Source organism: Chrysochloris asiatica, unplaced genomic scaffold (assembly GCF_000296735.1).
Source record: "Chrysochloris asiatica unplaced genomic scaffold, ChrAsi1.0 scaffold00102, whole genome shotgun sequence".
Taxonomy (NCBI): domain Eukaryota; kingdom Metazoa; phylum Chordata; class Mammalia; order Afrosoricida; family Chrysochloridae; genus Chrysochloris; species Chrysochloris asiatica.
Window position 1 is genome coordinate 695430 of NW_006408620.1, and position 18713 is coordinate 714142.

At 38.7% G+C, this 18713-nt stretch overlaps 1 protein-coding gene across 2 annotated transcripts in view; it reads right to left on the bottom strand.

Moving 5' to 3' along the window:
* RBBP6 (retinoblastoma binding protein 6) overlaps window positions 1–16006 on the bottom strand; it is a 35916-nt gene extending 19910 nt beyond the window's left edge. For both annotated transcript variants that reach the window (XM_006867191.1, XM_006867190.1), the window contains exons 1-4: window positions 14820–16006; window positions 8958–9057; window positions 6242–6278; window positions 1680–1724 (exon numbers count right to left, since the gene is read on the bottom strand). In XM_006867191.1, the coding sequence (XP_006867253.1) occupies window positions 1680–1724; window positions 6242–6278; window positions 8958–9057; window positions 14820–14985 (348 nt within the window). In that variant the 5' untranslated portion in view covers window positions 14986–16006. The remainder of the gene's footprint in view (window positions 1–1679; window positions 1725–6241; window positions 6279–8957; window positions 9058–14819) is intronic.
* Window positions 16007–18713: the final 2707 nt, after the last annotated feature.

An 18713-nucleotide genomic window follows, 5' to 3' on the forward strand; every position in this document is an offset into this window, starting at 1 on the left:
CAAGGCAATAACAATTGAACATATTATGTAGCATATAAAGTCATACGCCTCTTTAGATTGTGGTGTAAGTTTCAAATTCAGTGCAAAGGATGTGGATTGAGCTTTCATAATTTTAAATTCAACTCTCCAAGTAAGTTTTATGGATTTCATCTTTAGGGTATTGCCTGCAAGTCTAGATATAAGCAGGGTCTAAGGGAGTGATTCCTAATTACCTGAATCTCCAAGCATTTAGCACTCGTATCAGCCATTCAATGGGGTTTTACCTTTACATTCATCCACAAAACAAGCAAACAGTTTTAACATTTTATTGTAAGTTTATATACAAAAAATGCTTAACATTAACAGAGCTTAGAACAACAGTAACATTTACAGAAAACTGGATTACAGATGTTTAACAACTAATTTGTTTGAACCCAAACATTAATTTACAAAATGAAAAAAAAAAAAAGGAAAATCCCCCAAACCTCCAAACCTCCCCAATTCCTCCCCCTAATGAAACAATGGTAGGAATAGACCAGAGCTCAAAGGTGGCCCTTACAGTACATAAGAATAAAACCAGTGAACTATAAACTGCTATAGATGCTAGTTTTGTGCTAAACCACTTTTCATTAAAAATTTAAAGAGGATGGTTTTTGCCACTGTATGCCTTAGAAATGTCTATTTTAATGCCTATTTTTCCCTGAACAGGAGCTTAAAAAGCATTATTTCTTATTTGGACCTTTTGGGGGGGAATACATTCTAGGGGAAAAGGACAAATCCTACAACAATGCCAAGGACCTGATAGAGACAGCACTAATGGAAAACCCATGTTTTCATTCATCTCAGTTTTGCTAAATTTGGTTTCAAATTTTTGATAGTAGGGAGAAAAGGATTTTTGGAAAACTGGAAAGCTTCCTTCTTGGCCTTCAAACATCTGCCTATTCGGCAATATCTGCCTTTTTTTAAAAAAGACAAGCTAAGTCTACTGTTTTAAAAAGTAATCCATCGCTAGTGCTTTCCCAAACAAAATGTACAATTGTTGAGCAGAAAATGCAAGCAGTCTTACTGTGAAACATGGCACATACAATAATTTCAGGAGGTAACAATTTGCCCCTCTGCCAAACATACACATTGGTATATTCCTACAAACAGCTGTATATACTTTCATAGTCCACACAGTCTGTGTTCAAACAAATTAGATTGTTTAAAACTTTTTCTAATGCAGACAGACTACAAGTCTATAGCATAGGAAACAACTGTATCACATTTTAAATGTTGATCATCATCTGATCAATTGATATAATCAAGAAATAGCCACACAAGCGTCCATGTTAAGGAAAACTTCTATTTTGACTGGTTAAATAAAGTCCACATATATTTATAGCCAAAATGAGGGAATTCCTCCAGAACTGTTTCCAATGTATAATTAAACAAAATGTATGAGAAAAAAAAAAATGTGTAAGTGTAGCTTCGTATGTTTCTTCTGTCTTGAAGGTGAACAATATTCCAACATTATGCTGAGACTGACAAAGTATTCCTCTATCTTTCCAAAAAGCAACTACTCTTTACAGGAGAATAACAATATGTACAATGGTTTTGCAAAACGGATCCGTTCCCACCCTCTTTAAAAAAATGGTTCCACATTTTAAAAAATGTTAGAAAAAAATCGTATATGTTCAAGAATATATATGTATATATACCTTTGTAAGCTGGGCCAGAGAAATAGATGCAGAAGAGTCATCAATCTGTTCACAAAAAATTAAACACACATTCAAGTTCCACACTGAAAACATCCAAAAGTGATCATTTAGCCCCTACTGCCAGTTAATGTTCAAATACTGGATATTTTCTTAAAAGAGTTTTCTAAAGAATACATTTTCTGTTTTAAATCAGAAAGTGTGCCCTTTTATCCTTCTCTACACATTCCACACAATAAAAAAAAAAGGTAATCGTTGAGGGGGATCCAATTACAGTGAAATATTGGGGTAAAGAAAAGTCTATCACACTGGAAGTTGATGGTGTCTGGAAACTCTTATTCAGAAGAGTGAAGAGTTCCAGGACTCTCAGTCGTCTTTAAATTTGATAGTGCTCAAGAAAATGTGCTCTGTAAAAGAGAATATAAGAACTCTTTCTGCCTTTTCCATAACGTCATTATATAACATCTTAAAAATAAGCAGAGCTCTTTAAAGCACAAATAATTGCTTTAATAAATAACACCTTCCACATATTTGCCATCTATTGTTTTGAGCATGTGCTTGATCAGTTTGAGGAAGTTTGTTTATACTCTCATACAAAGAGTGACAACAGCTTCCTGCCAAAGAAGCCACAGCTTTATCAGGACAAAGATGTTAAGCCAAAAAAAAAACGGAAACAAAAGCTACCCTGGATTTTCCAAGGGCAAACAGAGCAGTCACTTATTATGAACTCAACTCTTTGGAGAAAAGAGTTAAAAATTTGAAATGGAACATGTATTTGTTGTCAAGGTATGACCAATCCCACAGCTGTCCACAGTCAATTCTAACTCAAGGTACAAGAAGGTTTTTAAAATGTATTTAAAAGTATAACATTTGAAAAAAACCTCATTATTTGGTTCCCTGAAATAATTTTACTAACAGTAAAAAAGCATGTATGTATGTGTATATATTTTACACACATACACACACACAAAGGAGCTTCAAGTGGTTCTTGGAAAAATTCCAGTATTCATTACTTCCATCTGTCCACTAACTTTTTGAAGCCACCTTGTAAATTTTTACCATATAGGGCTACAGACATGATTTCCCTATAGTGTATCAAATGAAAACATACGATTAGCTTCCTATGTAGTAAGTGAGTTGCTTATTTAACTAACAGTTAAGACTCTCATGTTATGGGTCAGAACTCTTACTAAAAATGGAGAGAATGTAAAAAGATGTCTGGATCAAAGAAAACAAGCAAACAAAAAACCAAAGTTGTCTCTTCAGGTATTCTGCAAATATTCCAGAGAACTAAGAGTATTAAAATAAAAGTAGCATGATGCGAAGCCCAAGTAGAAATGTAAACAGTTTTAATATGAAGTTCTTAGTATAATGCCCACCACAAAAGGAAATGAATGTAAATATAAAACAATGTTGGCTAAATTTAAGCTGCATCTTAAAAATACCTTAAACTTTTAAAAGTTAGTTTGATATTATTTGGACCCTCAGACAAAAATTTCTTCACTCCACATAAAGGGACTGTAAAGAAATCATAATGCACGAATCCTATATTCCCAGTATATAACCACATAATCCCCCAATGGGTTCTCATTCTTATACAATTTTGGTGAAGTGTTCTTTAATGAACTAATCTTAATGGCTAAATAGAAAATAAATTTTAAAAATCAGATATATAAATATCCTATTTTTGATTCAGAATATATTTGACCTATACAATCTATTTTATTTCAAGATTATCTGAATTTAAGTAACAAGGACTGAACTGAGACCAACCATCACCTATACTGTTTATAACCAATGAAATAAATTAGTAACATTTTTTCAAAGTCCATTATCTAGAATAAGAATACTGATGGTATGTTAGAAAGAACACAACCAGTTATATTAACTCTGCTACCATTGGAATGGAAAACCCACCAACATTAAAAAAAAAAAAACAAAAAACCACCTTCCCACTCCTAAAATTTATGGATGCCTTTTTTGTTCTTTTGCTGGGCTTTCTTGCCCTTACTTCTTAGCTTTCTGCCAACCTGCTGTAAGTATTGAATATTAATAGTTAAAAGTAACTTCAGATTTGCAATGAAACCTAAATCACCTTATTCTACCAAATAATAGCATCTTGACACCTTAAGTCAAATTTATCACCAATTTAGAAAGGCACCCCCCCCTTTGTTTTCTACGTACAGCAAAGGTAATGAGTGGAAAATGTCAAAGAATGGGTTAAAAAATAGTTGGCATTTTATACACACTAAACCAATAAGAAGAGACTGCGTGAATAAAGATGAAAAAAAAATTCATGTAAGAAAAAACAGCCTTGAAAGAAGTGATTGATGCACACTGTAGGCATCATTAGAATTCCACCCACCTCTTGGAGTCTAATACTATGGTTTCTGGGAGCAAGTATCTAAACTCTTTCATGACAATTATACTGGCTTGAAATTAAAGGGTCCTATACAAAATGTAATTCTGATGTGTAGCAGAAGGAAGAACCATCAGCTTTGGAGTACAAGCATAAGAGAGAATGACTATATAAACCACCACCAGACAATTCATAAATAGCCATACTAGATTAGAGTTGGCTTAAGTTACCAAATCTACATACATATACTAATCAGAATGAAAATTTTGGTTTTGAATCTCTGTATGACTTTTTTTTGTTGTTAATGTTTACAAGCCACATGATTACGTTTCCTAATTAGGCTTGATGAATATATTCTCATTCTGTCAGTAAATGTACTCCAAACAAATAAACAATGTAGGTAGGTTATCTAAAGACTCAATTTCAGATAATTCTTCCTAATAATGAAAGTCACTTTTTAAATAGTTTAAAAAAAGAAAGAAAAAAAACTAAAAAAGTTTAAGATAAATTGCTTCTTATGATTGTAATACAGACATGCCAGGGAACACACGAGGCTAAAAGAATGTTAACTTTATTTGTGAACATGTGATTTGTGTTTATACACACGCTAATAAACAAAAGGGAAATTGTTTTCAAGAAATAAAATTTCATCTGTATTAGTTTAAATACTATATAAGAATGTACTTTATACAAAACGTGTTACATGAACTACTACAGTCAGCGGGACAGTCCATCTAATTTGTGCTAGCATTTGGATACATAAAAATCAAGTGGAAACCAATCACCAGCAAAGCAGAAACCTGCACAGTTTTTACAGCATTATGCTTAAAAACCAAAACCAAAATAAAACTCCAACCCCTCCAAAAAAACACAAAAAAACAAAACAAAACCCCCCAGAAAATCCATATACCCAGAGGGGGCAAACCCAAAACACTAAGAGGTTTAATTTTTTAAATCACTATTAAGTTTCATGAGACCTAAAGGCTATATTCTTAGAGAACAAGTCCAAAGTTCAGACATATTCTATGTTATCATGTATAAGATCCAATTATCCAAGGTTAGTGGAATGCCTCATACACAATTAAAGACCAGTAGGATTAAAAAGGGATAAAGTAAAACAGTAAGCAATACCCTTGAATTCTAAATGAAAATGTAAGACATCTTAGGTTATGTAAAATACCGAGCCTGAGCAGTCAAATGTTTAGAGAACCATCAACTTTACAGAGCCCAGTTACTATAAACCTATCTTCTAAAACAGATTGTGTTTCACCCTCTAATTTAAGGATTGCTGCTGCCTTTTAATTAAGACCACAAAATCAAAATGGTGTCATACTTTAGGGTAATCTGTGGTACCAAAAATTAAGACATTATCCTGGTTACAAGGAATTATCTTCAACTGGGCTACAATTAATGCGGCATTTTAATGTCTTATAAGAAAAAAATGTTTTTAACTGGATATTTGAGCTGACTAAATAAAGTTTAAAAATGATTGATTTTAAAACACAATGTGTTTTTAAAATGCTTATGGGGAGCAACTTCAAATTTCACGTTATAGCATTGTTGTAAATCATGAATTAGGTGTTCAAAACGGTCAAATATAGTAAAGACTAAATAAAGCTGCACCAATGGTCTCTGGAAAACTCTCTTCTATGATGTGTTTGAACCTGGAGCAAAGCATCAAATTTTAATGTAAACTTCACATGTTGCTACTTCAGTTTTTCAAAGCCATCAATCAGGCCAGGGGGGAAGGGAGGAACTAACAAAAACTAAGTGATACAACGTGAAAATGCCAAAATATACACTCCAAACATTTTTTTTTATTGCAAGAAACAAAAGCACACAACAGCCTGTACATACATACAAAGTCCTAACTACAGACAGACAGATGTGGAACATGTGGTCATGTTCATCAGTGTCAGACCTACATGATCTAAAGAGGATCATACATTAACTGTACAACACGGGGAATGCGCTCATTTAATATGAAACAGCGTTTTCGGGGTACAAATTACCCACATCTACAAAATAGGTGTGCAAATGATGCCACATATATCCATATTCAACTGAGCTGTCATCAAAATACATTTTATTTACAATATGTATTAGGATTGGTTGGATATTAAATTCTAAAAATATTTACTTCACTGCTACATTATAAATGTAAAAGAAATGTGTAGAAAAAGTGTGAGATTGTGTTTTTACATACTGCTTTTGAAGTTCCCATCACTGGTTCAGTTCGACTTCTAAAACACAAACACAAGCAACAAAAAATGACGTTAAGTATGATAAGCTATTTATGTATTTTGTGATAATAAATCTTTAAACCTCCAACCACACATTTTTATAAACTCAATTTCCCTTTGATACAAAGATTCGAAAATAGTCAATTTTTGAACACAGTACTTTGATTAAGCTTTGCCCCACTTTTCCAGTTTAAGATACATTTGTACTAATGTAAGAAGAAGAAAAAAAAAATCCATACCAAGTAATTCCAGAATAGGTATACCTTTGCCACTTACAATTAAAAAGGTTTCTGAAATGTGGTATGGGGATTTTGTTAAGGAGTTTTAGGATTCTGAAATAGTCTGAAAAATTAAATATGCTTTTATTCTCCAATTTTTAAATAGATGCAGATACAGATTTCTTATTATAATTAGATGTTTTTATAAGCCCAGAACTGTTCATTTTAGAAAATTTATACTTCTGAGAAAGTGCTATGCTCCAAAATGAACTTTCAAATCAAGACAAATTGACAACACACAATCTGGCAATATTTTAGTTAAAAGAATGAATAAAATGGTTGTAATGCAGGTGTATGGAGTCCCGGTGTAGCGTTGTGAGTTAATGCTCTGGACTGCAAGGCTGGTTTGAATCTCAAGGTTGGCGGTTCAAGCTCACCAGCTGCTCCTTGGAAACACTATACAGGGTCGCTGTGCGTTGGAACCAATTTGATGGCATTGAACATCAACAATGCAGATCTACAAGGAGCTCCATAGGGTGAGCACTACACTGCGAACCACACGGTCAGTGGTTTGAATCTATCAGCCACTCCACAGGAGAAAGATCAGGATTTTCTGCTCCTTGCAAAGATTTAAAAGCCTCGGAAACCCTATGAAGGGTTGCTATGAGGTGGAAGCGACTCCACAACACTTAACAATGTAGAATTGGACAACTTGATGTTTAAAATTCCGCACACGAAAGGGGAGAACAGGTTGCTAAATACAGTTACCTTATCATAGCGGTGGGGAATGGATTTTAAGAATTACACCCTCATTCACCTCAGGTACCAAAAGTGCTGTTGTTGTTAAGTGCCTTTGAGTCAGTTCTCACTCACAGCGACCTTGTATAGAGTTTCCGAGGCAGTACATTTTAGAGAAAGCACAGAGCCTCCATCTTTCTCCCGTGGAGTGGCTGGTAGGGTCTAACCTCTGACGTGTTTATCAAGTACGGTGGCACTGTGTTCCCAGATACAAAAATAGAGAATGCTAAGATTCATCATTAAAAATGATACAGTATTGCATATAACCAATGCACATCATAAATCATTACTAGATTATTTATAATATTTTACATACTGGAAGTGCTAGGTAAATAGCACTTTTGCTTCTTCTTAGCTTTTAATGAATTACTTTCATTACTTAATTGCTTTTTAAGGACTAAATCATTTTTCTCAAAGGGTGCATACAACACAAGCACCAAACAAGTAACGTTGGGAGGTTACAGTAAAGTAAGCCTGTACAACATCACTTAATTCACATGAAGCTCAGCAAATCCAAATTTTGCTTTCTGGGAAGTTTTAAAAAAATATTTTCTATCTACTATTGGGTCAATTCATAGATTTAGAACTTGCAGATACAGAAGGTTAACTGTATAGCTTTTAAATGCTTACTTTTCATTTATGTTATCCTGACTACAAAGAATTGTTATCATCTGAAAGAAATTTATAGGTATATATATAATTTGGAAGTCCTGATACAAAAAAACCCAAGCGGTGACTTTATCTCAATTCCACATTCCATTTCCTAAGACTGGCAAATTCCAGAATGTTTCACTGAACATAAACAAAATCTGACAAAATTTAAACAGTTACCTAACTTAACTACCTGTTACATAATTTACCCCTTTTTATACATTATAATTCAAAAATCATTATTAAAATTGTAAGAAAAGAGAAAGTTAAGGATATAAAAGACCTAAAGTTTTAAGTTAGACCTTTTAGCAAATTTTAAACTCTGCAACAGTCCTGAGAAACTCCGCACTCCAATTAAATATTGGGCATTTACCATGTGTCAAGCACTGCTCACGGAATACAACCCTGAGCTAAGTGTTCATGTCCCCATTTTCCTTGAGGAGACATGAGGGATACAGACGAGGTAATTTCCCCAAAGTTACCAGCACAAAGCAGTAACTGGAGTCAAATCTATGCCTGATTTCACAGTCTGTGCTTTTAAACCACATAGAACTTGAACTCCCAATCAAAGTCCCTTAGTAAAATCGAGTACTTGTCACATCACTAGATACTCTTGATGCTGCCAAAATGTAGGAGAGATCTCTAAGATATTTATTTTTTGTGGTGAAAAAAATGATTGGACTGGGAAAAAAAAAAACCTAAACTACAATTCTAAAAAAGAATAGAGAGTATATACAGACACGTACAAAAGTACAAAACAAAGGTACAGGAAACTGACTGATCTGTATTTTCTTGTTTTTGTAAATACTGCTTATAGAGAAAAATTCTTCCCATAATAGTTCTTACTCCCAACTATAGGTTAAGTTAACAGAAAAACAAAAAAGTCTCATTGTTGCCCAAGGTAATGGGTATGTCTTCTCAACTTAAAGATACTCATTAAATTCTAAGTTCAGTTCTCTCAAAATAAGTATTTTTGAAAAACTGAAATACATGTGTTTTTATAAATACTCACATAACATATGTCTTGCTTGTAGATTTAACACCACCAATAGGAGTTCTTCTAACAATTACAGATGAATTCTTAGGAATTAGAGCATTGTCATCAGTATATTCTGTAAATGAAAAGATAGAGAGATGAATTTCTATTTGGGTAAAAGTCATAGTCCCCAAGAATCAGAAAATTTCAACCAATTGTAATTTTATGGGAAATTGACTTAATTACTAAAGCCCGCTAATAACTCTACCTTCCATACATCTAGATTACTGTCAGTAGTAGAACAAATATTCAAAGCCATAAGGAGCTTGCTCTTCAAAGGACAATAATAATGTCAGCAGAATCTTGGCTCTGGCACCATTACTTTTGTGGAACCCCAAATCTCAGCAAGACTACTAAATCTACCTCTAGTTTACTTGTGCCAGAAATGCTGACATCTGAGCTATGAGAAAAATCTGTTGCTTAAAATAAAGAAATTCTCTCTCTCCTAGCACCTAAATAGGAGTTGAGTATTCTGATCCCTGCTGGCTCACAGAGCTTATTAATGGAAACTAACATTTAATTATGACACAAACAAAGGGAAAACAGTTTGTAGTAACAAACTGGGGGGTACAGCTTTGAACAGAATATGGATTCAAAGAACATCTGTCGGAGGAACTGACATTTGAAACTAAGAAGCCAGCCAGCTGAGCAAAAAAGTTGGGGGTAGAGTGTTTCAAGATGGAAAAGCAAGTGAAAAACGACATGAAAGTATCTTAATAGTAAGAAAATGAAAGAACTTGATAAACAGCTGGAAATGTACAGATCACACATTGATTTATACTTTGTTTCTAAGTACAACAGGAAATCATTAAAAGATTTTTAACAAGGAGGTCACATGATTACAGTTTTAAAAAAAAATTGAAATACTAGGTAGAGAATGAAATGTAGAATAGATATAGGTAACTAATAAAGCCACTGCTACATAGTCTGAGTAAGAAAGAGAAATAGAATATTTGGAGGTAGAATCAACAGGCTTTTGCTGATGGATTGAAAATGGTGTGTGTAAAGGAAAAAAGAGAAACCAGGTATGAATTTTTGGGTACGTCTGTTTAGATGAACATTGATGTCACCTGCAACGACTTAGGAGGAGGAACAGACCCAATTTTTCTATTCCTTTGACTTTATTATTTGCAATATTCTGTAAGAATGAAAATTAAGAAATGTGACCAATGGATTTACTATAAGATCTGCTAAGAAATTAACTACCAAAAAGAAAACTAGCCCAATACTGGGAGAGATGCACAGGTATCCAAATCTCTTAACCCAGATACTAGGTTTACTTGCTTTACCTTAAGTTGCTCAGTACACCAAGTGGCTAATTGCCTCTGTTCTTCCAATTATTCAAACTTATTAAAAAGACTAAAATGGCATAAATATGCAGTGAGTACCAGGCTTTGCTACTTTTAGTCATTATTCATAGTCCATGTTTAAACTAAATTGCTTAGATGAGTTATTTACAGTGTATTTCAAATAAGGTATGTCTCACGGATATTCATTAAAAGCTATTTTTTAGATTTGTTGTTGTTTGGTGCCATCCTTGGACTTCTGGTGTGGCACTGGAGAAATAGCACTGGATTGTGAACCAACGAGGTCAGTGGTTTAAACCCTCCAGCTGCTCCTCAGAAACCCAAGATAGGGTCACTATGAGTCAGGACGGACTCAACAGCATTTAACAATCACCACCAACTTCCTGGAAGCAGACTGCCACATCTCCCATGGAGCAGCTAGCGGGTTCCAACATTCAGATCTTTTGGCCAGCAGCCACGTGCTTAACCACTAGAAACAAAACTTGGTGTCAAATACGTGACAGAAGTGTCTGAATAACTAACAATAACTGTCAAAGACAACTTGCTGAAAATCAGGTGTCCCAAACCCCACCCTAAAAAGATACTTAACTGACCTTTTAAGTATCTGAATTACAATGAATTCCTAAACAGCAGTACCCTGAAAACACATTCATACTTAAAACACCTCCTTAACAAGTCGTCTTTCAGCTTCAAAAGCCCTTTTGCTTCACCAATGTAATTTTTGATCCAAAAAACATGAAAGCATGGATTGGATAATTAATAGGACGGATTTGAGAAATGCAGAAGAATAACATGAGTCTTTTTTCTTTCTTTTTGGGGTTAAAAATATATTTAACATTCAAACAGTTAGTACAGTACACTAAAGTAGACTAATGAGAGCACGTGAGACCAAAAAATAAGGTGGTATCCAAGTACCACTACCAACTGCTCTGAAAAGGACTGGGTTAGAAGGTCCCGGAGAGAATGGGTAAAAATGTGAAACAAAACTCAAAATTAAAGGTAAAGACTAGACCAGGCTTACTGGTTAGAGACTGCAAGAACCCTTGCTCACCTTTTAGGACTGAAACCGAAATTACCCTACCCCTTGCTCAGTTTTCAGTCAAGGTACATAATAGTGACCAGGTACACAACAAGACCAAAGGGGCAACACTGACCTAAGGTCAAAAACTCAGAAGCGCTGCTAAAGGTGTAACATGGAAGCAAGAATCATAGGGAAGAAGTGATGTTATACTGAGGGGACTGCAACCATCACAATAAAACACAGAATTAGGATGGTTTTGAATACTGACATCTGCTCTCTGTAAACCTTCACTCAATTCACAATTAAAAGCTAAAAAACACCATCAACAACAACAAAAAAACCGGTAAGAAATTCAACCCTAAAAAAAAAATTCACATTCAGCTTCCAATCTCTCCAAATAAGTTCAGAGTATAACCTCCATTTTTTTTTGGGGGGGGAGAAGGCGTGTGCTATGCAGGAAAGTAGAAGAAATGAGAGAAAACAAGCTTTTCATATATATTGTTGTTCAGTGCTGACTCAGTTCCGACCCATAGTAACCCTGTACAAAGTTTCAGAGGAGCAAATGGTTGAACTAGAACCAGTGACTCTTGTGGTTCAAACTGACTGCAGTCTAGAGCATTAACCCACAGCACCACACCAGGACCATTTAGGATTCTGATACTAAGTCTAAAAACAAACAAGCAGGATTCTTGAGTCTAAAATATACAAAATTCTATTCTAAGTATTTCAGTCTCATAAACATTTAAGGGTTCGTAATACGGATAGATATGGTGCTGCAAGATAAGTACTGGATTGCTAACCGTAAGGCTGGTAGTTCAAATTCCCCAGTTGCTCCTTAGAAACCCTATAAAGAGTGGGAACCTATTCACGGACACTTAACAACATGGACAAGAAATCTGGTGACATCGTAGTTAAAACACTTAGCTGATAACTAATAGGTGGTGCTTCTAATCCACCAGCCATTCCATGGGGCAGTTCTATTCTGTTCTACAGGGTCGCTAAGATTAACTGCAACCAACTTGATGGAATGAGTTTTAAAAGCATGGGCAGATTTCCAAAACTATGTAGAAGAACACGTAGTTTAAAGTATTAATTTAAAACGAGATACTGTTCCGCACTTTCTCCTTGGCTATCTCCTAAATGAAGCTATACACATTTTTTTTGTACCCTTTAAATAATTGGATGCTGATAAAACCAAGTTACATTCTTATGTCAGCTGCCCTTGTGACATAGGGTACTACGTCCCATCAAATTCATGAAGTGCCAATCCACTGAAATACTCTTGGTGATGTATTTTTTCTAATTTGAGATTTGCATAAAATGAGTATTTCTCTATCCCCAGGCTCCTTCTCCCAACCAAACATCTAAATTGACCATAAAAGTTTTCTCTAATAAAAAGTTGTTCATACCAATATATATAAGGAAAAGCATTTCCCTAGTTTTTAGACTTGGACTATACATATTTATGTAATCCTGGTGTGATGCTATGGGTTAATGCACTGGACTGCAAAGTCAGTGGTTCAAGCTCAGCAGCCACCCCTCAGAAGTGCTATACAGGGCTGCTATGGGTCAGAACTGACTTTACAGCACTTAACAACAATACATATTTATGTTTTCCTAGACTGAAATAGAAAGTCACAAAACACTTAAATTTGATATACAAGAAAACCATAACTCACTCTAGAATAACAAAGGTGTACTCAACAGTAGGTAGAGAAGTTGGACAAAGGATAAAATATTATACTCAATGATAGAATATTCTATGAAAACACAAAATCTAACATATAATCATTAGAATTACATCAGTATCCTCTGGTTGTAACTTCATTTATATTTTCTTTCCTTTCATTTATGTTGTTGTTATGTGCTGTGGAGTCAGTGACAACTCTTAGCCACCCTGTACAGGGTTTCTGAGGCTGTTAAATCGTTACTGGAGCAGACCGCCTCATCTTTCTCCCGCGGATCTGCTGGTAGTTTCGAACTGCTGACCCTGAGGTTGGCAGCCTGACTCGTAACCAGTATGCTACCACAGCTCCTTATTTATAAGTTGTTGTTGTTGTTGTTAAGCACTTATTAATAAATCAAGATGGCCTTAAATTCCTTTTTAAGTTCATGTGTTCTGTGAAATGTGACTATAATACTTAAGGGATACTTTTGGTGGTCTTAAAAAAGAAAGACTATGCCCTTTAAGGTATTTTCTTGCATAACACATTAAAAAAACCTATTTAAAACAAAACAAAATAAAAAACCTATTTCTTCACTCTTCAAGACTGCAAACAATGTTTCCTACTCTTTAAGCACTGGGATAGTACACATAATTACAATTACCAAAGACTCCAATGAAGTGTCCTTTAGGTATGGTACCTGTTTAAAACAAGGGCTTGAGGGAAGCAGGGTGTATTCTTTCGTAAGCCATCACATAAGTAAACAAATTTCTTAAAGAATACTTTTGAGTCATGATGTTAGTACCGCTGTTGCTTAACACAATTAAACCTATGCCTGGAACTGGGAACTGCTCTGATCCATACCACAGGCTAGAGGCAAGGTGTTCCTTCCTATATTCAATTAAATCACCCCTCCACACTTTAAGCCACATTTAGTGACCAATAAAATATTCTAACCTAATTAGAACTTCACTTTATTTTTTTATTCCATCAGTAAAACTGAAAAATACTGGAATGTACTGAAAACAACCATTAGCATTTCTGAGAAACAAGCCAAAACAAGTTCTGAGTCTAAACAAGGCAGTCAACACTGCCACCCCCATAAAAAAACCAATCTACTGTCAAATTTTCAACATTATCAAATACTTTCTAAATGAGAAAAGAACTCAAGACTCCCATCAATGGCTTAGCTGTACTCCTATGGAAGCGGCCTACTTTTTGCAATATCCCACTATGACCAGCCACGTCCTTTTGGTCTTTCCCGAATTGCTCAATTCCAAGAGTCCAGTGAGGAGGAACTAAGAGTTTACTTACTCAACTACTGCATTACCAATTCTTGAATTTACACACAAAAACCAGTCACATCTGACCAGATGACGTTTCAGAAACAACTCCAACATGAAGACTGGCTGGATTCAGGCTTCCAAAAGTGAGGACCCCTGTTCACAACACAGCCAACACGTTCTTCCCCCGGAAAAGGCAGGAAGAGGAGACAGACCCAGACCCAGACCCGTCTGTCCCCTAAACCTCACAAAACTGGAGGAGCGCCTCCACAAGCCGCCCCCTCCACCCCATGGAAAACAAACAGGTTAGAAAACGCCCAAAACGAAGCCCCAGTGCAGCGGACTCCGTTTGCACCCCGCATTTTTGAAAACAGAGAGGGCGCAGGCAACGTCCACGTTTGGGGCCTCCTTCATTCCAGTAGGCCGACACGCCAGAGAAGCGCCAAGGCTGGCTGCCACCTGGCCTGCTCTCCCAGCTGTCTGATCGGGTACTCGAACCAGTGCCCCCCAGGCGCCAACCCGGCGGTTCGGCTGCAGCGATCGGGAGGCCGGGGGGCTCTTACCTTCTTCCGTTTGCGCGTTGGTGATCTGCAGGTCGCAGTCGGCGGCTTTCAGCTTCTCTCTCCCCATGATCTGCTTCTTTAAGTCGCAGAGGGAGATGTGGAGCCCATCAAAGGTGACCGTATCGTAGTTGAGTTTAGCGGAAAATTTATAATGCACACAGGACATGGTGCCAAAGGGTGCCTACGGTTCAGCGAGGAGACGTGGACACGCTCAATATCTGTATGTTTATAAACGTTTACGAGCAAAATAGGTACACACACAAAACACGCAACGACACCGCAGGACCCTAAGGCCTGAAATCCCCCCCAACCAAAAGCAGGGGTTCGTAAGCGGGTAATCCAGGAGCCCCGACACTCAGACTCATTGCACGGGGGAAGGGAGGGGAGAGGATGGGGCCAGGGGCCTGGCGGCTCGACCAACGGGCACCGTGTCAGCCGGCGGGGTCCCCCTCGCTCATGCTAAGGGCCGCAGGAGCAGTCTGTAGCGGTCAGTCCACACGGGGTGAGTCCGAGCGACCCCAGCGGGTCAGGGGTCCATAGTGCGTCCGCACCTCCCGGCGGGTCTCTTTCCGTGGATTGGGGTGACCCAGACCTCGGGAGAAGGTTGAGGGGAGAGGGCCTAGGCCCGGAGTCCACGAGCGGCCTCTCGCCTCCTCCTGGCTTCCGGACGACCGGCGTCAGCTTCCCCAGGCCCAGGCCCCCACCACACGCACAAAGCCCGGGCGCCTGCTCCCCGGCTGCCACGGGCGGCCCCGCAGCCTAGGCCAAAAGGCACGGTCGGCGGAGGAGAGGCCTGCCCGCAGGCCGCCCCCGGCTCGGGCTCCACCTCCCCCCCGCCGCCGCCGCCTCCGACACAAAGCCGGTACTAGGCCTCAACTAGGCCTCGAAGCGCTTCCTCACCACTCCCGGCCCCAACCAGCGGCCGGGTGGTTTCGGAGGACCTCGGGGACACGGCCGAGGTTCCCTGACGCTTCCTCTCGTCGTGTGCTCCGCGCTTCTTTCGTCTTTCACTTCCGTCGACTTTAGGCCAAGAATCGCGAGAATATGCCCGGAAACCTCCGGGCAACGACAAGGACTTCGCTGGCTCCCTTTTTTTTTTTTTTTTTTCTGCTGCTCTCCCGCTCTCCGGTTCACACCAAACGTAGGCGACACCACCAAGCCAGGCACTATGGCGGACGCGGCCTGGCTTCGGGCGAGCGCCCTACTCCGGGGTCTCTTAGGCAGGAACTGCACGGGCCGTGAGCGCGAGGCGGGGCTGGCGTGTGCGGATAGGCGGGCCGAGGGGCGGGCCCGTGACGTCACAAAGCGCACCGGTCCGCCCACGTGACCCCGCGCTTTGTGACGCAGGAGCACGGAACCTGAACTAGCCGGCAGAACGGAAGAGACCATCTGTCACCAAAAGGGCGGGGGGAACCCTACAGTAAAGGGTAGGGGCTTAATAGAGGAGCTGCGGGAGGAGAGCTCAGATTTTAGCTGCTGCTCTCTCCAGAACTGTGGAGTGCTGGGAGGGGACGGGAGGGAAGAAGGAGCGGTTATCTCATCTTCCCCACAATTCCTTTCAACTCCCTCAAGCTCTCCAGTATAAGTAAACATTATGGTTGCTATGAAATAAACTATGGTTGCTATGCAATCACTTGCCAGTTGCCCCTTCTTACACACTGCTGTTATTGTTAAGTACCGTCGAGTCGGTCCCGACTCATAAACTTGGTAAGTGCAGTCGGCTCGGTTCCGACCCATAGCAACCCTGTATAGGGTTTCCGAGGAGCGGCTGGTGTACTTGAACCGCCAACCTTGTGGTTCAAACTGACCTTGCAGCTACACCAGAACTCCTGGCCACCTCTAAAACCAAACCAGACTCACTGCCACCAAGTAGATTCCGACACACAGTTAAGTGCTGTAGAGTCGCTTCTGACTCATAAACTTGTTAAGTGCAGTCCAGTCGGTTCCGGACCCATAGTGACCCTGTATATGGTTTCCGAGGAGCGGCTGGTGACCTTGAACCGCTGACCTTGAGGTTCAAACGACTTTGCCTTCCAGCGCATTAACCCACAGCGCCACACCAGGACCCTATACTGAGTTTCCTTCTAAGAGTTGCTGATGGGTTTGAACTACCAACTTTGCGGTTAGCAATCCAGTGCTTATGCTACAGCGCCACAGCAGTGACCCTATTGTGGTTGTTAAGTGCCTTCCAGTCAGTTTCGACCCATAACGACCCCTGTACAGGGTTTCAAGGAGCAGCTGGTGGCTTTGAACTAAGGACCTTGTGGTTTGCAGTCCAGTGCTTATCCTACAGTGCCACACCGGGAGTCCAGTGACACTATAGGACAGCGTGAAACTGCTTCATAGGGTTTCCGAAAATGTAAATCTTTATGGGAGCAGACAGCTTCACCTTTCTCTAGCATGGTGGCTGATAGGTTTCAACCTCCCAGTTAGCAGCCCAGTGCTTAATCCACTGCACCACCAGAACTAGCTATGAGTTAATACTCTGGACTGCAAGGTCGACTTGAACCGCAAACTTGGCGGTTCGACTCGACGGCACTTAGCAGCGAATAGAAATTCTAAAGCCGCAACGAAGATTTATTGAGTTTTACTGTATGCCAAGATAACGTACCTGGGTTGGAGCCCTAGCTCCCAGACTCCTAGAGAGCCCTGTTAGTAGTGGTTTACGAATTGGTCTGCTAACTGCAAGGCCAGCTCAGTTCAATTCTACCAGCAAGTTGAACCAACTCCACAGGCCACACCACCACCACCTCAGTTTCCTAGGTAAAAATGATTTTTTTTAAAATACTGATACACTGGCATGTTGTGAACTAAACGAATGAATAAATACATTTAGGAGGAGGGTACTTCAAAAAGGCGGTGGAAAAATGTCATCTTATGCTTCTGTTTTTCCAGGAACTTCTTGAACTCCTTTGCACATTGCTTAAAACCTTGACTGACACATGGTTCAATGTGCCTCAGTTAATGAGACTTAATGAATGGCAGTTTAATAAAAAGGCAAAACTGAACAAACAAACCACACCCCCTAAGTGACCTCCAATGTATACATTAGGGAATCAAAGCTAGTAATGATGTATTCTTTGCATTTGCAGAAGAGAATTCTTTCTCTGCCCAAGAGTCCCAATCCCATTCCTAATTACAAATTCAGGAACTGTGCCAAGTCAGTGGCTTGGAATGTATTTTTCTTGGGACATGGGGAAGTTATTATATTAATAAAATTCACATAAACAATGTAATTATATCCATAAACTATAATAATAATTTATAAAAGCATTTTCCAGATCCATTCTGTATTTTATAGAAAATTCTTCCTGGCCAATTTAAATAGTACTACCATCTTCTTTCCTTTCCTTGTTTATAACATCCTTTATAAAATAAACAACTTATAAAAGTATCTACCATCATTCTTTTTTAAATTTCTCAAATGTGTTAGAAATTTATTATTTGTTATTTTGTAAACTTTTTATTGTGAATTGAAAGGTTTACAGACAAGATGATCAGTTTTACATTCAACAAAATCGTTTCATCTCAATGATTGCAATCCCCTCCATGGAACAATTATCCCGCTTCCTCCATTCGGTTCCTATCCCCATTCCACCCTTCTTTCCATTCCTTCTCAACTTTGTCTCAGGTAAATGTTTCCCTTTTGATTTTGAATGACTGACCATTCCGTAATGAGCATACGTTACTAGTATTGTTGTTCCCACATTAAACCTATGTACTGCTTGGTTACTGGAGTTCTGGTGTGTCGCTGTGGGCTAATACATCAGACTGCAAAGTCGTTTGAACTGCAAGGTCAGTGGTGCAAGCTCACCAGCTGCTCCTTGGAAACTCTATACAGGGTCGCTATGGGTCGGAATCAACTTGACGGCACTTAACAACAACAACAACTGC